At 46.5% G+C, this 22,463-nt stretch overlaps 1 protein-coding gene across 3 annotated transcripts in view; it reads right to left on the reverse strand.

The window, feature by feature from the left end:
- The window catches only part of STS (steroid sulfatase), a 160,356-nt gene that overhangs the window by 26,825 nt on the left and 111,068 nt on the right, over positions 1-22,463 (reverse strand). For all 3 annotated transcript variants that reach the window (XM_040460157.1, XM_040460156.1, XM_040460158.1), the window contains exon 8: positions 13,514-13,651. In XM_040460157.1, coding sequence (XP_040316091.1) covers positions 13,514-13,651 — 138 coding nt within the window. The remainder of the gene's footprint in view (positions 1-13,513; positions 13,652-22,463) is intronic.

Raw genomic sequence — 22,463 nt, forward strand, 5'->3', positions numbered from 1 at the left:
TTAGTTTCTCGGCAAATAACAACGGTTATGCAGAAAGTTAACACTGGACGAAGCTTGGTGCAGGGAAAGCAGTAGCTATCCTCACTATCTTTGTAATTCTGTCAATCTATACTAACTCCAAAGCAAAAACTACTAAAGACACACATAGAGATGCTATAAATATACGTGTGTTTCCCCGGTTAACTAAGTACTTGGCTTCTCTACAACAAAGCAGGGAGAACAATACGAATTACTTCACAGGGTTTTATACATACTCTTTCTAAGGGCTACATGTTACTGATCACGTACCATGCCATATGGACTATGACCTGCATTTTGTCACTAACTCCTTACAACCACCTCACGAGGGCGCGACTATCACTCCCCATGTATAGACGCAAACTCTGATGGTCTATAATATGCATTTCATCTCACTGAATCCTTCCACCTACCCCACAGTGGTGCTACCATCACTCTCCATTGTGTAGATGCAACACGTGAGGGGCTGAGGGCAGGTAGATCCCGAAGTTACGGAGCCTGCTTGGGATTGTCTCTCTCCCTGTCTCCCTCTGCTCACCCCCTGCTCACTCTCTTTCTCTCTCTCTCTCTGTCTCAAACAAATAAATAAACATTAAAAAAAAAAAAAAAGAAACTCGGAAAGACAAATCTGAACTACAGGATTAAGAACCACAACCCCGGGCACATTGTTTTACCCTTCCAGAAGTGAGTGAACAGGTGCATCTTCTTTAAGGAAAAAGGCAGTGTTCAAGGACGGCTGACTGGAGCTCACCAGGTGAAGGTACAGGGACACCTGGCTGAAAATCCACATGAGAGCAGGACTGGGAAGTGCCCAAGTTCCCACGTCTTGGCTAGATTTCCATGTCTTGGAATGAGCATGGGGCACAGATGTCTCTTCAAAATTCTGACTTCATTTCCTTTGGATGTGTACCCAGCAGTGGGATTGCTGGGTCATACGGGAGCTCTGTTTTTAATTTCTTGAGGGAACTCCATACTGGTTTCCACCGTGATTGCACCAGTATGCATTCCCACCAACACTGCATGAGGGTCCCCTTTTCTCCACAACCTCTCCAACACTAATCTTTGGTCCCAACAACTGAGATATGGAAATAACCTAAATGCCCATCAATGGATAAATGAGAAAATGTGAAATTATACACACACACACACACACACACACACACACACACACACACACAAGGGAACACCAGGCAAAGAAAAGGAGGAGGTGTTGCCATGAATCCACATGGGTGAAGCTGGAGAACATCATGCCCAGTGAAATAAGCCAGACACAGAAAGATAAATGAGTCAAACTCATGGAAACAGAGAGCAGAATGACAGTTGGCATTGGCATGGGACTGGGGAAATGGGGAGATTCTGGTCAAAGGGTACAAAGTTGAATACGTTCCAGGATCTAATGGGCAACACGGGGGCTATAGCTAACCAGACCTTATCACATCACTGCTTACATGAAAACAGAGAGATCTTACGTGTTCTTACCACACACACAAAAAAGAAAAAAATGGTGACCGTATGAAATGACGGGTATGTTAAATAACTTGGCTGTGGATATCATTTCACAGTGTATACATACACCCCAACGTCAAGTTGTGCATCTTAAATATATACAGTTTTTATTAGCTGTACTTGAAAAAAAGCTGAAAAAAAATCAGCAAAGGAGATACTTGTATTTATTTTGTAAATATGACTCCATTTCACCATAAGAAAATCAAATAGTCTTTCCATTTATATAAATGTGACCATTTCCATAAATGCCTATCCACTTATACAGGCACCCCCCACACACACACACACAATGTAGACAGTGCCATAGAAATCCACAGGCTCATCCAAGGTATGTGTAGATGATGATTCAAGTATCAGGAATCTACTCTGGGAACTGTGCTCTGAGATCCCGAACCTCCGGGTGATGGAAGAAAAGGGTATGAGAGCATGCTTGGTGTGCAGCTCCTCTGAAATCACCACAAAACTCCTGGAGGAAACCTAGAGAAGTCACACCCTGCCAGAGATCTAAGATTCCCCTAAAGAGCCCCAAGCCAGAAACAGTTCCCTGGAGGCAACAATTCTGTGTGCAGTGAAGGGGCTTAGCTCTGCTCAGGTGCGGTGCTCCGAGCACCATCAAGAAAGGTGAAAGGAAGGAAGGAAGGAAGGAAGGAAGGAAGGAAGGAAGGAAGGAAGGAACAGGACTATGGGAGGCAGTGTGTCTGCAGCTCCTGGGGCCCAGCCATTCGCTGACCACCTGGATGTAAGGGCTGGCAGGACCACGTGCATGGTGGCATCCCAGGCTACTTTTCTGATAACGAACTATCATACTCAGGACAAACCATGATGCTCTGTCAGGAAAATATGAACCCACTACGTGTAACATCCAAAGACCCTCATCTTACAGTTCTCAATTTATATTCAGAAGGAAATAGATCAATAAACAGAACCCCGTGCAATTTTCTAAAGCTGTAAAAGGAGTGTTTTTTCTTTTTTTTTTTTTTTAAAAAAGTAAGAAAAAAAAAAAAAAAAACAAAAGCACATTAAAAAAATCTGTAACACTCCGTGCACACTCTGCTTAGGGAGAAACCTGTTTGGTTAAGTATGACCACACATTTCCAGGCATGTGTTCGTGAGCAAATAGCCTTGGTCGTCAGATGGTGTAGCTCTCACTCTTATCCCCCTTGCCACGGTCCATGGAAGAGGCTATGTGCAAAATGCATCCATCAGGCTGAAACAGGACAGCTGACTCTCCCAGTCACTGCCACGATTATCCCTGGTGAACTTCACGGCATGTACAGTGGTGAGCTCCATTCATTCCGAAAGTGTTTATTAAGAAATCACTTAGGGGGCGCCTGGGTGGCGCAGTCGGTTGAGCGTCCGACTTCAGCCAGGTCACGATCTCGCGGTCCGTGAGTTCGAGCCCCGCGTCGGGCTCTGGGCTGATGGCTCAGAGCCTGGAGCCTGTTTCCGATTCTGTGTCTCCCTCTCTCTCTGCCCCTCGCCCGTTCATGCTCTGTCTCTCTCTGTCCCAAAAATAAATAAACGTTGAAAAAAAAAATTAAAAAAAAAAAAAAGAAATCACTTAGGATGACCAGCAATAATGACGGAGTGCACCATGTTCCAGGAACTATTCGAGCTCACTGCAGAGATGAACGTGTTCCTTCGCCACCATCGCTTGCAGGGTAGGTACCCCATTTCACAGCTGGGAAATCTTTGGTCAAGTGATGGCACCAGGTAGGGCTCCCGAATCTGGGCTACAGAACGCTAGGTTTTCTTGATTCTCAGAACCCCACAGGGGACACAGTTATATGAACAAGGATCTCAGCCAACAGGAATTCCAGGTCTGCAGGGAGACCTCAGATGTCCCGCCAGATGCCTCTGAGTGGGAGTCCACAGAAACCACAAGGGGGATGCCTGCTACCTAGGAACACCCACGCTGCCACCAGAGAGTCTGAGTGGTGTCACGGGGGACAAACAGGGGCAGGAAAGTTGGAGATGTCTTGCAGGACAAAGAGAAGAAAAACAGGGTAAGAAATCTGGATTGCTCTTTCTTTCCCCTGAAAATGCATGAGCAGAGAAAACAGGCAGTAAATTCACGACTTGGTCAAGTAATTGTCAAAGTCGCACACTGAACATCTAGATGGCACTTTGCCACGATGAGAAGTCACAGGGGAAGGATGGCTGAGTTCCTCAATCTCCCCAGGCAAATGCAGAGAAAATGCCACCATTTACTCCAAGCCTCTTGTCAGGAACAGCTGCTTCCGGGCCAGGCTTCTATTTTTGTCCTTTCTGATGCTGCCACCCGGCAGGTCAAATCACTTTTAGTGGCAAGAGCATATGCCAGTCATGCTCATACTTGATCTGAGCACAGAGTTTTGTGAAATCATCTCGTTGCCACTTCTCTCCTCCTGGGAACCTCCATGACCGTGTAACGTGGATACCCAGCATGCATACAAACCACAATAATGCAGGTAGAAGCACAAATTCAATGCTTTCTCACCCAAGATGCTATGTTTTAAGCTTTACTTCACTTATTCATTCTAGGGACCAAAGCCCACAAGTTACAGCTCTACCTGGTGCCATCACTTGACCAAAGATTCCCCAGGTGTGAAATGGGGTACCTACCCTGCAAGTGATGGTGGGGAAGGAACGTGTTCATCTCTGCAGTGAGCTTGAATAGTTCCTGGAACATGGTGCACTCCGTCATTATTCCTGGTCATCCTAAGTGATTTCTTAATAAACACCTTCACGGGCGCCTGGGTGGCACAGTCGGTTAAGCGTCCGACTTCAGCCAGGTCACGATCTCGCGGTCCGTGAGTTCGAGCCCCGCGTCGGGCTCTGGGCTGATGGCTCGGAGCCTGGAGCCTGTTTCCGATTCTGTGTCTCCCTCTCTCTCTGCCCCTCCCCTGTTCATGCTCTGTCTCTCTCTGCCCCAAAAATAAATAAACGTTGAAAAAAAAACATTATTATAATAAACACCTTCGGAATGAATGGACACGACAGAATCATCTGCATTCTGTCAGGCTATATCAGTGCAACACTCTCCTGATATCAGTGCTCAAAAAACATTGTAAAAACACCCTTAAAATGAACTGACTCAGTCTGAAGAGTTACACGTAACTCCTTGAGCACAACGTGAAACTGCTCACTCATCTGAGCAGGGGTTGGGGAATGTCTTCTCTCAGGGGCCAGGTAGGAGACAGGGGTTGGGGAACATCTTCCCTCAGGGGCCAGGTAGGAGACAGGGGTTGGGGAACGTCTTCCCTCAGGGGCCAGGTAGGAGACAGGGGTTGGGGAACGTCTTCCCTCAGGGACCAGGTAGGAGACAGGGGTTGGGGAACGTCTTCCCTCAGGGGCCAGGTAGGAGACGGGTTGGGGAACGTCTTCCCTCAGGGGCCAGGTAGGAGACAGGGGTTGGGGAACGTCTTCCTCAGGGGTCATGTAGGAGATAGCTTGACGTTCGTGGTTTCTTCCCCAACACTCACTTCTGCTGTCACGTTGTGAGACCTCGAAGAATAAGCGTGGCTGTGTCTCGATAAAACTTTATTTACAAAACTAGCCATCAGGCTCCATTCGGCCCCAATGCCAAAACTAGCTGAGCCCTGCCCTGAGTTAACTGAATTTAGATTCTGTGTCCAGCTGAGTGCAGCAAGCAGTCAATTCCACAATAGTAAGTCCTTCAGCATTGAGGCAAAATGTCAGCGAGGCTTGTAGTAACGATGCATTTGTTCCCTCAACTGGACACCTTCTGAGTATCTCCTACAAGATGAAAAACTGAGCCACGGACTGTGGCAGAGAATGCCAAGTGAACCGTGTTCTGGGTCTGATCCGCTTCTGCAACATCATACTTTGGTTGAGCTAAGCCTCACCTAAGTGCCCCAGGAAACAGCTTGCCCCCTCTTGCCTTCTGGAAAGTTCTGTGTCTGGATGTCTGCTCTGCCAGGATTTTCCCCAACCCCCAAATCATTTTACACATCCTCAAAATCCTCGACAACACGCCCCTCCCATTTAATTAAGCCTCCCACGAGCCCCACTGCAGGTGATGTTTTCCTACTGTCCATTTCCTTAGCAGTTTTCAAGTTCCTCGTTTATGGGATGTGTGACAACCAAATCTGTGCACATCTTATCATCCCAGCAGGACCATGAGTGCTTGAAAACAAACTCTAATTCAGTGTTTAATCAACTGAAATTTGATTTTCATAATATTTTCCAAATTATAGGGTCCAATATATTTCTTGAGTGAATGAAATCATGGATTAATCCCTGAGGAGTATGGCTGGGGGAAAAAAAAAGACTATCCCATAGAAGTGATTTGAAATTCCTACTTCCAACCTCCTTTTTGTCCGTCAACATTGCCAGGACTTTTCATTTCCCTTATCAACTGCATTCCGTAAGTCCCCTCCTCCAGAGCTCGACCAGCCTCAGAAGAGAACCTTACCTTCCATCTCATGCAGGAAAACGAGCTCATCACCACCAAGTACTTCAACTCCCTGCCTGTCCAGACCTCAGTTGATGCTCCCCTGCCACATCCTTCCCGCTCTCCTGCCACTTTTCCTCCACACAGCCCCAGCCGCCCTCTCCTCAGACCACATGAGACCACATCGCTTCCATCTGCTCTGGCTCCAACGTGAGTAAATCAAGCACCCAGGATCCAACCACAAGCCTTACCCCCGATACGGCTTTTGCAACACGGGGCCCAAACTGCAGTATTCTTTGCTCACGTGGACAGCCCCAATCACTGCAAATGGCACTGTGATGTTTGGAGTTCTTGCTAATCTTATCCTATCTATGTGGTCCTCCCTGCTGGCTCAGATCACGTAATACACTATTTCCCTCACATTCTTACCCAAACACTGAGTGCCGTGAGTTCACATCTGATGCGAGCTCACATCTCCACGGTAAGACATCAGCCCTCAATGAAAATGGATGTGTTCTCCACAAGTCTTGATCTTCTCAGCAATTTGACCTCAGTTATGCCTTGGGTTAGCTCTCTCATTAAAGTTGACCCTGATCATCAAGTGTGCTCCAATCTTTCCCATGACAAAGCCCTGCTTCCAATGGCTTGCCTGCCTTTATGGACAAATTTTTCAAAAGAACCCGAGAAATTTCTCATCCATCCATCCATCCATCCATCCATCCATCCATCCAGACTTTGCCTCTTGCGTCTCCACTGAAAATATACTTGTGAGTCTCTGGTGGCTACTGAACATAATTGGCCTTATGTCCTCATCTTCCTGGGCTCTTCAGCACCATTCATGTCTACTAACCTGCCTTTCCTCGAATCTTCTCTTCTCCTTGTCGTCTTCTGACTTCCCAAATAACTCTGGCAATATGGCCTTTACCGTATCATCACTGTCTATCTCACCTTTTAGGTAAGAGTTTCTCAGGATTTGTTCCTTGACCCTCTTCTCTTCTTACACCAAATGATCTTATACACCTCTCTACGTGCCATGACTCTTATTTCATAAAGGGAATCTCTGTTTATACAACCACGTGAGCCAAAAACACAAGACACGTCTTCCTTTCCCTCAAACCCAGGATCCAATCAACAGCCAATGCCGATGGATTTATCGAGGCAGCGATGCTCTTCCATTCCCAGCTATATCTCCTCAAACTATGCATCCTTCCAACCCAAGCTCGAGTATTTTTTTTCAGTTATATATTTGGTCAGAAATTATTTCTGAAAACACACGAGGCACTGTTGTAGGCTCCGTGGATGCACATGTGAGTGAAATAACATATACGGCATCCCAGATCTCACGTGTGGAGGACGATAATACCCTGCACGTACTGGGTGCTCCTGCAAACACTTGGCATGCACTGACTTTGTAATCCTCACTAAAGTTCCCCATGATATTCGTCTTACAACAATCATATTATTCTAATTCTAAGGATGACAGAACAGATACACAGTCATTCCTCCACGTATCCTTATTTCCACGACTCTACCCTCTCCTTCCACTAGATTTGGGCGGCAATCTTCACATGCAATTTTACTACCCAAATGGCAATGATTATTTGAATGCATTTCTACTGGACATATTAACTTGGACGTGTGGCCTCATCAGCTACATCACCCAACAATCCTTGTGTTCTCTTTCAACTCTAGCTACGCCGAGCCGCTGTTGCGCTCGCCATAAACATCTCACTCCCACCTAGAATGAATTCCTCACTGCTCCTCTCCTTGCCAACACGCGAAAACATCAGCCCACAAAAGGTCATCTCCCTGGGGGAGGCTCTCGGAAGTCCAGGCTGTGCTGAGTACCTGTAACCATCTTCCCGTGAGAGAGTTCCCTTAGCACCTCATTATTCTCTGTAGAGAATGATCTCTGTAGCTCTCCATCTCATCAGTAGAATATGAGCTACACGAGGTCGGGAACCCTGCATCCATGGCCTTTATGCCCTAGCAGCTAGCCCCACACCTGGCACGCTGCACAGAGTCGATAAACAAAATGCTTGCTGTTCCAATGTGACTGAATGAGCGCACTGATAAATGAAGATAGCACATGGTCTTCTCACAAAGGTGAAAAGGCTGTGGATGCCTTCCGGCACACTAAACACCCATACAGCGAGACGCCACAGCTTTTCCCACTCCCGGGAAGCTGGTGAAAACACCTGTCCAAATCTGAAGACAGAAGCTGAACGTTATATAACCACCTTCCAAGAAACTACCAGACCCGCTTGCTGTCTGTTTCCCAACAAAAGTTACCAATGGCTCTCTGAAAGATGCATTACTGCATGAGAGAAAGACAAGCCGAATTCAGGGACTGTAGGAAGCAACTCATAAGTGGTACGGACTCAAGCCAATTAGTTGCTTTTGGAATTTGCATGGAAGGAAAAGGAGTAATGCCAGAAGCTGCAGAAATTCTGAAAGCATTTCTCTGCACGTGGGGAAAGTCCACATTCTTGAGCAACTCAGGAAAATAGGATAACCCCACCCCCATGCTTCTGCAAACACCGTCTGTAGAGTTAATTTATCCATTCCATTGACATTTATTACTTGCCTTTAGGCAGGGTAAAAGGGAGGTATGGGGAGAGCTTCCTTCAGGGTGACCTTGATTTCAGAGAGGAATGCAAATGAAACAGAGCTGGTCTAACTGTTCTCTTCCGAGAGCACAGGGAATTTTCTGCTATGAGCAAGAGACAGAAAACTCTCAACTCTGCTATAAGAAAATCTTAGGGAAGTTATTCTGCCCCAGCTGAAGGAGGGTATTTTAGGGGAAAAGAGGAAGAGCCTCAGGAATGGTCCTAGGAGCAGAAGGAAGAGAAATCTGGGAGCTGCTCACTATTCATTCAGCAAGTATGTAGGGAGGACCTGCCACATGGTTACTGTAGGCAAGGAGACAGAAGGAATAACGCACCGCAGATGTCTGCTTCCATGGGATTTACATGATGAGAAGGCAGTCAGACCACGAGCACATAAATGAATACACACAGAACATACTGGATGCACAAGAAATTACAGTGAGGTGGTGTATTAGGGATCTGGTGGCACAGATGAGAACTTTTGTTTCAATGGTCCAGAGAGATCTTACAGAGGCAACCCACGAAAGAGGGAGCAAATGCACGCAAACATCAGGAGATGAGCTCTCCACCAGAAGGAGCTGCCAATGGAAAGTCCCGAAGGTGGAAACGAGATTAAAATGCAGAAAGACAGAAGGAAGATAAAGCAGTTCTAGGTCACACAGCCAAGGTGCAGACTTTACATTGTATTCTCAGTGCATGGGGATATAGCAGAGGGTTTTAGGAAAGGAAGAAAAGCCTTGTGAACACAGAGGAGGCAGAGATTGGAGTGATGGGTCTACATGCTAAGGAAGGCCAAGGATTGCCAGCAACCACCAGACGCCGGGAGAGGCAAGGAAGGATCCTCCAGTAGAGGCTTCAGAAGGAGCACAGTCTTGATGACCCCTTGATTTCAGATGTCTGCTTTCTGGAAGTGAGAGAGAGAATAACGTCGTGTTGTTTGTAAGCCATCTGTTCCGTGGCAGCTGGAGAAAAACTCAATGCAATACACTGAGTGCATGTTTATCGAAGCTCATCCGGCTGCCTGGGTGGAGAATGGATTGCAGACAACGAATCGAAAGACCACCTGGAAACCCACTGGGGAGATGAGCTGGAGGTGATACTGGCCTGGAGGAGGAGATCATTCTTGGACATGAGAGAAGTGAGTTCGAGCCCCGCATCGGGCTCTGGGCTGATGGCTCAGAGCCTGGAGCCTGTTTCCGATTCTGTGTCTCCCTCTCTCTCTGCCCCTCCCCCGTTCATGCTCTGTCTCTCTCTGTCTCAAAAATAAATAAACGTTAAAAAAAAAAAATTAAAAAAAAATAAACCAGTGATTCCTGTTCCCCAGTCCCAAAGTAGCGGTGTGGACATTTTTCAATATTCTACCAATCCCGATGGCATTTTTACATTTAACAATTGTTAAGTGGTCATAGGCTAGTGTAAACGTTACGGCATTTCAATGTTCACTTACGTATCTTGCTCTTTAAGTAAGCTCTATGCACAACGTCAGGCTCAAATTCACAACCCCAACATCAAGAGTCACATGCTCTGGGGTTCCTGGGTGGGTCGGTCGGTTGAGTGTCCAACGCTTGATTTCAGCGCAGGTCATGATCTCAGCGTTCGTGAGATTGAGCCCTGCAGCCGGCTCTGCGCTGACAACTCAGAACCTGCTTGGGATTCTGTGTCTCCTTCTCTCTCTGCCCCTCCCTTGCTTACTCTCTCAAAAAAAAATAAATAAATAAATAAACTTAAAAAAGAAAAAGGTTGCATGCTCTACTGACTAAGCCAGCCAGGCGCCCCTACTTAATCTTGCCCTTTTTTTTTCAGTATATATATATTTTTTAATTTTTTTTTAACATTTTTTAATTTTATTTTTGAGACAGAGAGAGACAGAGCATGAACGGGGAAGGGGCAGAGAGAGGGAGACACAGAATCAGAAGCAGGCTCCAAGCTCTGGGCCATCAGCCCAGAGCCTGACGCGGGGCTCGAACTCACAGACCGCGAGATCGTGACCTGAGCCGAAGTCGGATGCTCAATCGACTGAGCCACCCAGGCGCTCCCAGTATATATTTTTTTTAACATGTTCCTTTTTATTTATTTTGAGAGAGAGATAGGGAAGAAGTGGGCGAGGCACAGGGAAAGAGAGGGAGAGAGAGAATCCCAAGCAGGCTCTGTGCTGCCAGCACAGAACCCGATGTGGGGCTCGATCTCATGAAACCGTGAGACCGTGACCTGAGCCGAAACTGGAGTCAGACTGACATAGATGACCCATCTGTCCATCTAAACAGGAGAATCATGCTGCAAACATCATCTTTAAAAGAATGAGAGAAGGGGCGCCTGGGTGGCACAGTCGGTTAAGCGTCCGACTTCAGCCAGGTCACGATCTCGCGGTCCGGGAGTTCGAGCCCCGCGTCAGGCTCTGGGCTGATGGCTCAGAGCCTGGAGCCTGTTTCCGATTCTGTGCCTCCCTCTCTCTCTGCCCCTCCCCCGTTCATGCTGTCTCTCTCTGTCCCAAAAATAAATAAACGTTGAAAAAAAAATTAAAGAAAAAAAAAAGAATGAGAGAAGATTAATGGTGTCACTATTCCCTCACCCCCATAATGTTACATTTTTTTCATGCTGACCACAGCACGGATCTTATGTCCCTAGGATTACGAGGAATAGCCTGTTGAGTTCTGGAGAAGGATGGTTTAACTGTAGCCATTCTATTAAATTAACCCACAGATTTCATTAGGGAAGCAGATTAGAGTGGTAACACGGCAGAATCACCGGGCTCATCTACTAATGATCTTTCCGAGGGGTTGTGATTGAGAGTAAAAATCATTAGTGTTCAGAAAAAGACGCTCTCTTGATCAGGGAGTTTAAGCCAGTGTGATTCCTCTGTGAGCGAGTCTGTTGGAATTTGCAGCTTTAGGAAACCAGATGTTTTGACATTTAGAAGTCTTTGGTCATTTCCCACAGCTCGAAGGAAACCACATCTTTCTTTTAGGGCATCGCCTTTTATCAATGTTTCACTGGGAGCCCGATTTCAGCTAAATCTGACAAAGGGATAATGCTCTGCAACAGAGTAGTGGCTGGGATATTGATAGAGCATAATACACGGTGATATTTCCAGCATTCAAGCAAAACAGCACAACATGGATAACGCATCTGCTAGGTTTGCTCTTCGAAACGAAAATCAGGAGGTAGCTAGCGACATGCTGTGAGGACTGTATGATGACCTCGCTCTGTGACCATCATTCAGGACCCTTGACGCTCTCATCCTGACCCACACCACTTGTATCTTCAAAGAGCCAACTATCAAAGCTACAAGCCAATACCACCACCCCCTCCGGCTCATAACCCATCCTGGGATCCATCATCTGGTCTATGCTCCCTGAACGGAGTCTCCACTCTCCGTAGCTTTCTTAAATCACATATTCCTTTGCAGCCACTTCTATGACTGCATTACTGTAAGACTGTACCTATTACTTCTATCAGTCCATGTCTCATCCCCAGCTGCTAACCCACTTTGGGACCTCACAGACCTTCCGCGGGAGAACGAATGGACGGCTTAACGTGTGCATGGAACACAGTCTGTAACTCCATCTTTAGAGACGCTGGCATCCGTAAAATAAACTAAAAACCGCTCTCTCCACACAGGCCACAACGTCGTGGAAACACGGCAGACATACCTCATCTTAATATATTGGAACACAGGTTTTGACTGCCGCCTACGCTGAAATAAGACGATAAACAGAGGAAACTGGCCGAAAAGAGTGGCTGCCTGGGGAGGGTTCGTCCTCTGCCCATGAAACACTTGGGTTCGCTCACCTGACCCGCATCAGATGTCACGCGTATGCTCTGCCCTGGCGTGGTGACAAAGGCAAGCCAAGGAAGGGGAATGAACACCCCGTGCAGGTTATCCAGACCAGCACGGAACAGGAATGCTTTCCACCCTGCATTCCAGGGAACCAAATGTGTAAGAAAGGTCCCTGCCCCGAGGTGCTCAGAATTTCAGACGCCTGTAGGCCGTGCACAAAAAGATGTAAAACCAAGCACAAGGTGCGCTGCCTTTGGGACAGACAGCGTGTTACCCTCTGTCCAGCGCCCTGCCTCAGTGCAGGTGCACTGTGATGGGTATGACGCCACTCGTACGTGTCGCCGGACAAGCCGTGTGCTGCTGCTTAGGCCCAGCGCTAACGTGGGTGACCGCTAAAGTGGGTGAGCCATAAGCACAATGAGAGAGCGGGCATAGCGGGTGGCTAACACCTTCCCAGCCATGCCTCCCCTGGCAACCATTGCTGACTTCAAAGATGCAAGAACAGGTCATTAGACAAAGAACGCAGGTGGCCTCCAGAGGCTTGAAAAGACAAGGAAAGGAATGCTTCCCCAGAGCATGCACGAGGACACAGCCCGGCTGTCACCTGGGTTTTAGACCAGTGAGACCCACTTCAGGCTCCTGACCTCCAGAACAAGAACTTAATACACTGTGCTGTTCTGGGGTGCCTGGGTGGCTCAGTCGGTTAAGTATCTGACTCTTGATTTCAGCTCAGGTCATGATCTCACAGTTCAAGCCCTGTGTTGTGACAGTGCAGAGCCTGCTGGGAGTCTCTCGCTCTCTCTGCCCCTCCCCTGCTCTCTCTCGCTCCATAAATCAATAAATATAAAAAAAAAAAAAAACCCTGCTGTTTTAAGCCACAAGTCTGTTATTTTGTTTTGCCAGCAACAGGTAATTGATACATGCTTTGTTGTTTTAACCAGCTATCCAGTACGAGGCTGCATGCGTGTGAAGACGACATCACGTCTTGACCCAGAATGCGTGCTTTTCACCCCCACGGAGACCACACAGAAATGCGACGTGGCCACGTCGCTGTTCAATGCCAGTGACGCAGCGATGTCCCGCATCTTGGAAAACGGCAGAGGAGCAGCATCAGAGCTCAGAGATCAAGGAAAACTCAACCAGTGCATGAGCGGGGAGGGTACAGCTTCTCCACGTCAGCACTTCCCACCTTCACAGAGTCCTCACCTTTATAGATTCCGTTACTTCCTCCGTGAACTTCTCCTTTAGGGGTCACCTCTTCCACGTGTGCTCCTTGGTCCGAACTGAAGTAGATGAGGGTGTTATTAGCCAGTTTCAGCTCATCTAGGACCTTCAAGATCTGCCCTGAAGGGGAGAGATAGCCAACGTTAACACCGTTCAATCTCTACAAAAGGAAAGGAGATTGCTTGCTCTCACCGACTTTTCTTAAGATGGGAAGGAAATGTCCTCGGACATCACAGCTTTCCCACGCTGATCCCAAACGGGGATGCGACATAATCAGAAAGTCTAACTGTGGCAGGGTTCTTGGAAGCTACAGTCATTGAACCAAGTGTCATCCAAAAACATCATGTGAAACCCTAGGCATCGTGGACGGATTCTGCAGACTGATACCTGAGAAAGTATTCTGGACGAATCAGGACCACAGAGCATGAGCCACTTAGAGGAACGTGGCATGGTCCTGAGTAGAAGAAGTCTACCAGTTCCCCTTATTCAATGCAAAACCCCAAACCATCAATGTTCTTCTTACATGAACAAACATGCCTACAAATATTTTATGATGAATGTCTTCTTCTAATACTTACAGTACATACAAATATAGAACTATCTGTATTTTATTTAGACCACACAGAACCTTAATGACTAAAAGGTGTAGGTTGCATTTTGCAGATGGGAGCAAGTGGGGCCTCGTCATGGTCACAGAGTTAGGAAGTTGAGAAGCCACAAAGTAAGCGTGAAATCTGATTCCAAAGGGCAGAGTCTCAAACCTTACATAGCTACACGGATGGACTCCATGGGAACCACAGAGGAGCGAAAAAGACATCAAGGGAAAAGAAACAGAGACGCCAACTGAAATACTCATGGATGAGAGGGTATGACAGCCACTTGTTTTCTTTCATGCAGGAAGAAGGGAAGGCAGGATGGGGTACAGATTAAACAAGATGCAGCACGAGTTCATGGTTGTTACAGGTGCGTCAGGGGCACGTGAAAGTTCACTTCACTTTTCTGTCTGCTTCTATTTATGCCTAAATTTTCCATAAGGAAAAAAAAAAGGAGCTGGCTGAAGGCAGAAGGGGCTAAACTATGGGCTGCCTGTTGAGGAAGCTGTTGCCAGCTCTCAACTCAGAAGAACATGACGGTGAAAGTAAGGAATACACTTTGCGATCTCCACAGAGACCCATATATGCTATGCTACCAGTTAAATTTAGTAAGTTAATGCGTGCAGTTATATTCTGATTGAGGTACTAGGGTGTGACCCCACTTTTGATGTTTGACTGCTAAGAGCTCTTAAAGCCTCACTGCTCCTCATTCTACATGTGCCCAGCCAGCTAATAAGAGAGCCAGGGTGCTGCGCCCTGCTGTACTCATGGGGGAACCAGGCTATGCCAGCCCCCGCCTGCACGCCGAAGCCAATCCCTGCCTCCTCCCCCATCACTCTCAAGCTATTTTCGGACCAGCTCGGGACCTACCTTGCTTGCCGCAGAAACCCTCATTATGTGAGTAATAAACCTTTTCAGAATTTTACAAGGACACCAAGTGTCCCCTGCAGCTATAATAACTGGGTAAGGGCACATTGTACCCAGCACATAGGTCAAGCCCCAGTGGGGACGGGCTTTGGGGCCACACCTCCACCCACGTGGTTCAGAAAGGGTTGGGAAGGATCGCACCATCAACTCTCCGTGGAGGTGCACAGATGATTTCTGAGCCGAAAGCAAAACCCAAGTCATTTGTGACATGTGTCTCCCATTTGATTATAAATGCTACGGGCTACAGTATGTTCAATCTTTCTCAAATTTTTTAACTCCTATCATAAACATTCTAAGAAGCCACACCGTATACATAAATGTCATACTCAGAACCAAGGAGTAAGATCCACAAGGGCCATTTCAGATCTGTCTCCCATGATACATCATTATCAGGCAGACACGGGTTGTGGTGTTATCGGGTACAGCAAGGCAAATCACCTGTGTGTGTGGGGAGGTTTGGCTCCAACTCTAATTTAAGCTGTATCATAATTAACTTAATGAGTTGAAACAGGGAGAAGGAATAAGACAATATAACCTCCACTATGTTTTCAAGGGAAAATGCCCCTTTTGGCTCCTATGACAATTTCTTTTAAATCTGTTTTTATTTATTTTGAGCGAGAGATAGAGAGCAAGTGCGAGAGGGAGGGGGAGGGGGAGGGGGAGGGGGAGGGAGAGGGAGGAGAATCCCAAGCAGGGTCCACGCTGTCAGCACAGAGCCCAACACGGGGCTCAAACTCACTAACTGTGAGATCATGACCTGAGCCGAAATCAAGAATAGGATGCTTAATCAACTGAGCCACCCAGTTGCCCCTCATATGACAATTTGTAAGCAAAAGCAGACTAAGCAGTTAGCAGAGGATTGAAGGGTTTACTTCCTTGAGTTATAATTAGCATTTTGCAAAAGGGTAGGCAATCATATATCTACCTTCCAAATAAGATAAGATTATATATATCTACCTTCCAAATAAGATTAACCTTTCACAGATTGAGAAGAAACTTAGCATCGTTTCTTTAAAATGTGGTGTCTATGATAACTTCTACACACACAAAACCTGCACATAAACGTTTATAGCCGTTTTGTTTATAATTGCGCAAACCTTGGAAATGACCGAGATGCCCTCTAGCAAGTGAATGGATCCAGTATAGTGCCTCCAGCCAATGGTCTATTGTCCACGCGGAAAAGAAATGAGCTATCTAGTCATGAAAAGACATGGATGAATTTAAAATGCATGTTTCCAAGTGAAAGATCCCAATCTCAAAAGGTACATAATATAGGACTCCAACTACATGATGTTCTGGAAAAGCCAAAGCTATGGAGACAGCAAACAGATCAGTAGTTGCCATAGTCTGAGCAGGGTGGGGACAAAGAGTCAGCACAGAGGATTTTCAGGGCAGTGAAAGTATCGTGTCCGATACTGTAATGGTGGATATGTGTCATCATACGTCAGTCCAGATCCACAGAATGTAGGATTCAAACAGTGAACCCTAATGAAAACTATCACTTCTAGTTGATAACAATGCTTCAACGTTGGCTCGTCAACTACAACAAATGTACTACACGAATTCAATATATTCTTAGGTATATCTTGTGCACACAAATGTGCACAAGAAAAGGAACATATGAAAACTGTACCTTCTACTCAATTTTTCTGTAGACCTAATTTTTCTGTAAAAGTGATCAAAAACAGTCTACTTTTTTTTGAGAGAGAGAGAGAGAGAGAGAGAGAGAGAGACCAGGAGGGGTACAGAGGGAGAGGGAGAGAGAGAGTCCCAGGCAGGCTCTACACTGGGCTCAGAGCAGAGCCCAATGCAGGGCTTGAACTCATGACTGTGAGATCATGACCTGAGCCAAAGTCAAGAATCGGATGTGTAACCGACTGAGCCACCCAGGTGCCCCTTCCCACTACTTTTTTAAAAAGTGCCTTTCAGACGCAGTGTTGAGTCGGAGACTTCTTCATCCAGACATCCGACACGTGTTACAAAGCACCTACTGAACACGGGCTGTGTGTTAACGGCAGAGTATCCAAGCCCTTGGAGCCTCCTGGGGACCCCGTTCTCTGCTCAAGCCAGCTAAAGCTCCTGTTTCCCCTGTAGGCTCTTTTCATCTCCAGAAGAGCCTACAGGTGCACTTAGCAGACAGACTCCGTCTTACTCCAAATCCCAGTATTCCTAATGACTGTGATCAGGTATTTCCCTTGTCTCCATCCATTCTTCTTAATTCATTGCCTAGACTGATGGCTTCATCTTTTTCATCAAAAGTTCCCTATACAGCTGGGCTGGGATTAACACAAGGCATCTAGCTGAGGCCATCGGGCATGTACAAACAGCGGAATATTTGCCTGAATCCGTGCAGAAATGGTCAGATTTCTGATTTCCTTTTAGTTCTTTCTTTCCCAGATGACACACTCTGGATCCCACACAATTTAGGTCTTACGCCAGAATCTCATTTGTAAAGCCTGAAGCCCGTTAACTGTTTAAGTTTTCATAAGATTGATCCTATAAAGCTCTAACATATTTCTCTCCTAAAAATTCTGAACGGAAATCTCCCGTGAGAACAAATGCCTGCGTATTATTCTTGCTTTCAGACAGTACACTGCGAGTCAGAGGTTCACAAATATTATTTTTCAGTAAGGTTCTCAAGGTATAATGATACCAATTTATATGGGATGATAGTTTTGAATTACCGATGGTGGGCTGAAGGATAGCTTATAAGCGAAATGTGTTATTTCCAAAGCTTTCTCACATTGTTGCCTGGATGAAACAAATACAGAAAATAAGTCACTTCAAGATCACTTTTTTTATTTAACTGGGGTCAAACAAGAGCGAGCTTATCAAAAAATGAGCACTTCAGATAGGACTTTTGTAAACCAAAAGGACAACACACGGAAACGTCAAAGTCTGGCTCCTTCCTTCTTCTCCAGGTATGAACGCGGCTTGCAGAAGAAGCCTAAATTCTAGAGAGTTCCTTCATTCCATTTATTCACTCGACAAATGAGTGTGAAGGCACTATTGAAAATCAGGCAGTGATATGCCACTCAGGAGACAGAAGGCTTACCAATGCATGGGCCACATTCTAGATGGTACATGAGAGAGAAGCTATCACGTAGAACTAAGGGTTCAGGGTCTGCCTTCTGGCTCCTGAGAGCGGCAGACTCACTTTGAATCCTGGGTTCCCAGCTTGCTCTGTGGGGTTCTTTGCCTCTACGTCAGAGATGAAAACGTAAAATAGGAAAGTGCTGCCGGGATGCACAAATGAGGAGAATTTCATACACGACAGCCCACAACTGGTCACACTACGATTGCTCAATGCACCTTAGCTCTTGCAACAACATGAAGAAAATTTCCACGTACTCAACATGACTCCAGGGAACACCAGAAAAATCCCCCTACAACTATTTTTGTAAGTCTTCTATCTGATCAACAGGTTAAGGGTGGGACTCAAATAATCCTGCTGAAGTCACAACCATGCAGTCCCTCACTGTGGCACCTCTCGGTGGCTGGGAGTCTGTGTCAGGCATGTGCAATGCTTGGCACTCACTGTTCTAGCTTTAACCTACGTCCTCAGCTCTCCTGAGCCTGAATCTGTTGTTGAGTGGCACACAGAAATCTAGCTGTCACCAGCCCTAGAAAGGCAATTCTTTGTTAGCTTATGTAGGATGAGAAGCATACCCAACACCCCATGCATCATGTCATACCTGTCAATGCGCAAATAGATATACTGTTTCCAGCTGGAAGGGAGGTCCACTTAACGCAGGTAAACTTGACCTATCGCATATCGCACATCAGCGTTGTTCGAATTTTAATGGCCTTATTTACCACCTTGGGAACCATGCTAAAACCAAGATTCTGATTCAGTACATCTGCGGGGATGTCTGTGAACCTCAACGGTGCCCGTCTGAACACCGTACTTTTAGACGGTTTTACACGCGACTCAATGTGTCGTATTCCCTGACATATAATAAAAGGAAATGGTTGGCATTTTCCAGATTTCCCAAACAACAATGATAATGAGATGTGGGTACAGTTTCAACACCTAATTTTTACACATGGAAAAGAAACATAATAATGCAGAATTAGGATTGTTAGGGCAGTTAAGAAACGGAAGAGCCTACAATTTTCAATGTTGCTTTTCTACAGATGACCCTTTGTTCACTTTGCTGGCGCTTCTTGCTTTAGTGAGTTCCTGTCTGAGCTCCTATTGTTTCCGGGAAACGCATCCTTATTTTGTGCTGTACCTGGTTGTTATGATAATGTTGTGATTTCCTCCATTAAACCCGTCTCTGCCCTCATCACACTTGTAATGTGTGATTTATCCCCTGCACCTGCTCTCACCATCTGGGGTGTTTTCGCGGCTCGACTCAGCTATCTTCTTGGGTTAACAATAACGTGTGTGTGTGTGTGTGTGTGTGTGTGTGTGTGTATTCCAGGGCATTGCACTTGCTGGAAATAATCGGAATGGTGTCCATGTCTGTTGAAGGGAATCACACACGTGTGTGGGAGGAAACCCAAAGCTGGCATGCCTGTGGGTCATAGGAAGCCATCCCAAGCCAGTGCCTGTGGTCACTGCTTCCCTAGGGTCATACACATCACAGGGGGGAGGCCGAACTGAGCAGCAGGTGATGAGGCTGGCAGGGAACAGTTTTGAGAGGGTTGTGCTCCGCGAACATATGGTCTTCCACCCTTGATCCATTCTACTGCCTGGACTTTACTGTCTGGCAGAAAATGACGTTCAGGAACTCTGGGGCCACCCTTTGGTCTTCTGAGTGGCCACCGGCTGAACCTGCCCTGGGGGTAACCCAGGCTTTGTCATGGAGTCCGAGGTTGCCCATATCCCCCTGGGGCCATTCCTTGGATCAAAGCCAACAGAAAGCTCTAGAAACATACCAGCCAGGATTTGTCCGGCAACACCTCACGGGAAGCCAACCGTGAAAAGAGCTGTGTGACCTGGGCTGTGAGCAGAGAACGTCCAGAGGCAAACGGACAACGTTCAACAAAACGAAACCTTTCAGAATTCTTACTTGTGATGCTCAACCACATCACCCATACTCAACTTTTATTTCAGGACTAGGTTATTTTTTTTCATGGGGTTTTATCATCCATGAAACTGAAGGTACAAAATTGAACACTGTACGTCCTTTCATGGACACCCTGCACCTACAGCACAGATTCCAGCCCTCCTGGGCACGTTGGCTAACACCCCACCAAGCTCCTCTCTTGGCTTTTGCTTCTAATCCACGTGACCTTCAGTTTGCTTGTGTGCGGGTCCCCTGTAGCATCTTCCTAACTACAGGGTGAAGCGTTGGCTTTACAGAGAGATCGCAAGCTCTTAGGGACAGGTTGGCTGTTCCCCCGAGATCTGTACTACCAGGCTCTGGGCGGTCAGGCTCTTCTGCAGACTCTGAGGTCCAGACAGGACCATCTCAAAGGAAACAGTCATCACGACATTGGAAAAACACACAGGATGCAGGGAATTCATGTTGACTTTTTCATCATGGACTCTTTCTCATCCATGAACTACTTCTAAGAGCTTGAGATCTCCCCATAAAGCTGGAGCTTTACCCTGGAGTTAGCCAGCCACCGCGGGGGACCCGCCCACAGCCGAACGGAAATCCACATCGATTAGGAGGTATCATATGCACAGTCCAAGCACAGATGTTTTATACCTCTGGGAAATAATAAGTCTTAATAATAATACGAGCAGGTAGTATTTGTTGAGAACTTGATGCATGGAAGGCACCACGCGCCGTGCTCTAAATACATGACTTCACTTAATCTGGCTCATTAATTCAACCAATTCAAGCAGATGAAAGAAATCTTTGCAGGGGGAGCGTTCCATGTGACGTTCTGACCAGCCTCAATTGGGCCGTGACTTAAAAGGAACAGGTATTCCCCGGCTCCTGAGCGGCTCGGTCGGTTAAGCATCCGACTCATAATTTCCCCTCAGGTCATGATCTCATGGTTCGTGGCTTCAAGCCCCACACTGGGCTTCATGCTTGCAGTGTTGACCGTGCTTGGGATTCTCTGTCACCCTCTCTCTTTGCCCCTACCCTGCTCTCTCTCTCAGAATAAGTAAACTTTAAACAAATTAAAGAAAAAAAGCAACAAGTATTCATATCTATTCCTGACCCCTAATTCTGACCTCACCTTTCAAATACACACATTGGTATTCAGTGGAAACTTATCTGAGCACTGCTTTAACCCTATATCCTGGGTCCCAACACATGTTTTGTTTCCGTGCCTTGAAATATTTAAGTAGAAAATTCAACGCATTCCATGGTTAACTGAAGGGGGAGGAAACACTCCCGAGAACACTCCTCTAGTACCCACATCCATATTCTACGGTTTTCCGTGTCTGAAGTTTAACTTGGAACACAGACATGTTTACAGTATACAAGGCAAACTCGAGAAGACATGCCTTGGTGGAATCTTCGAACACAGCAGCCGAAAGCACCTGGGTGGCTCAAACCACATGGGCTTGTCTTGTAGACAGTGTGCAGCCAGCGGGGGACAGACCGGTCTACGGTCTGAGTTTAATTCGCCAGGACAGACACCCCCTTGTGCTCTGCTGGGCGTGTGGTCGCTGGGCAGTCCCACACAAGCTGCTTCACCTCTCGGAACCTCCCTGTCCCGCCTGTAAACTACAAGATGACAAAAATACCTGCTAGCGCAGCCTCGGGGAGTAAAGGAATTCATGCACGCAAAATATTTCAGTAAGTTACCGGACAATCACCACACCGTTTTACAGGCTAGCTGCTGCCCAATAAACGTTTCCCATTCTTGCACTGGTGGCTGCTGCCATTATGTGCATTATTGAAACGTGACCATGTGTTTTATTCATCCTGTTGGAATTCATCGGGACTTGATTTCCTCAATTACTTACAGTGTCATCTTAGTGACGGGAATGATTTATAAGCCGGTGTTAAAGTTGGTTCATTTTAATTTGAGATGTAAATTCCAGGTAAAAATCATATCCGTCCAAGCCCACGAACGTGGAATTAAGCTTTGGGCTTTGCAAAAATGGTAACGTGGCTACGAGTTTATAAAGCCCAGAGGTTCATGATTTACAAACTAAATTAATTTGGAGAACCAGGGTTGATATTGAACACAATGCACCTCCAACTACACATTACAGCGAAATGTTTGTTTGGACCACCAGACGCGCCTCGGTCCTGCCCCGGTGCCTTCCCTCCAAGCTTGTCCATCCCTGCTCTGCAGTCCTTATACCTCTAGGCTACAGATGCAAAAACCCCTTTCTGCAGAAAATGCACTACTTTGTCACATGTGCAGTTTTCCTGGAAACTCACAAAGAAACCAAACAGAAAGGGAAACACACACGATGTCTATGTTTCCTTTATTCTCGCTGCTCTGTCGTTGGATTTTCCGATACTGTGATTTACGTTAAGCTTTCCAAA

Source organism: Herpailurus yagouaroundi, unplaced genomic scaffold (assembly GCF_014898765.1).
Source record: "Herpailurus yagouaroundi ecotype Mexico unplaced genomic scaffold, PumYag 248, whole genome shotgun sequence".
Classification (NCBI taxonomy): domain Eukaryota; kingdom Metazoa; phylum Chordata; class Mammalia; order Carnivora; family Felidae; genus Herpailurus; species Herpailurus yagouaroundi.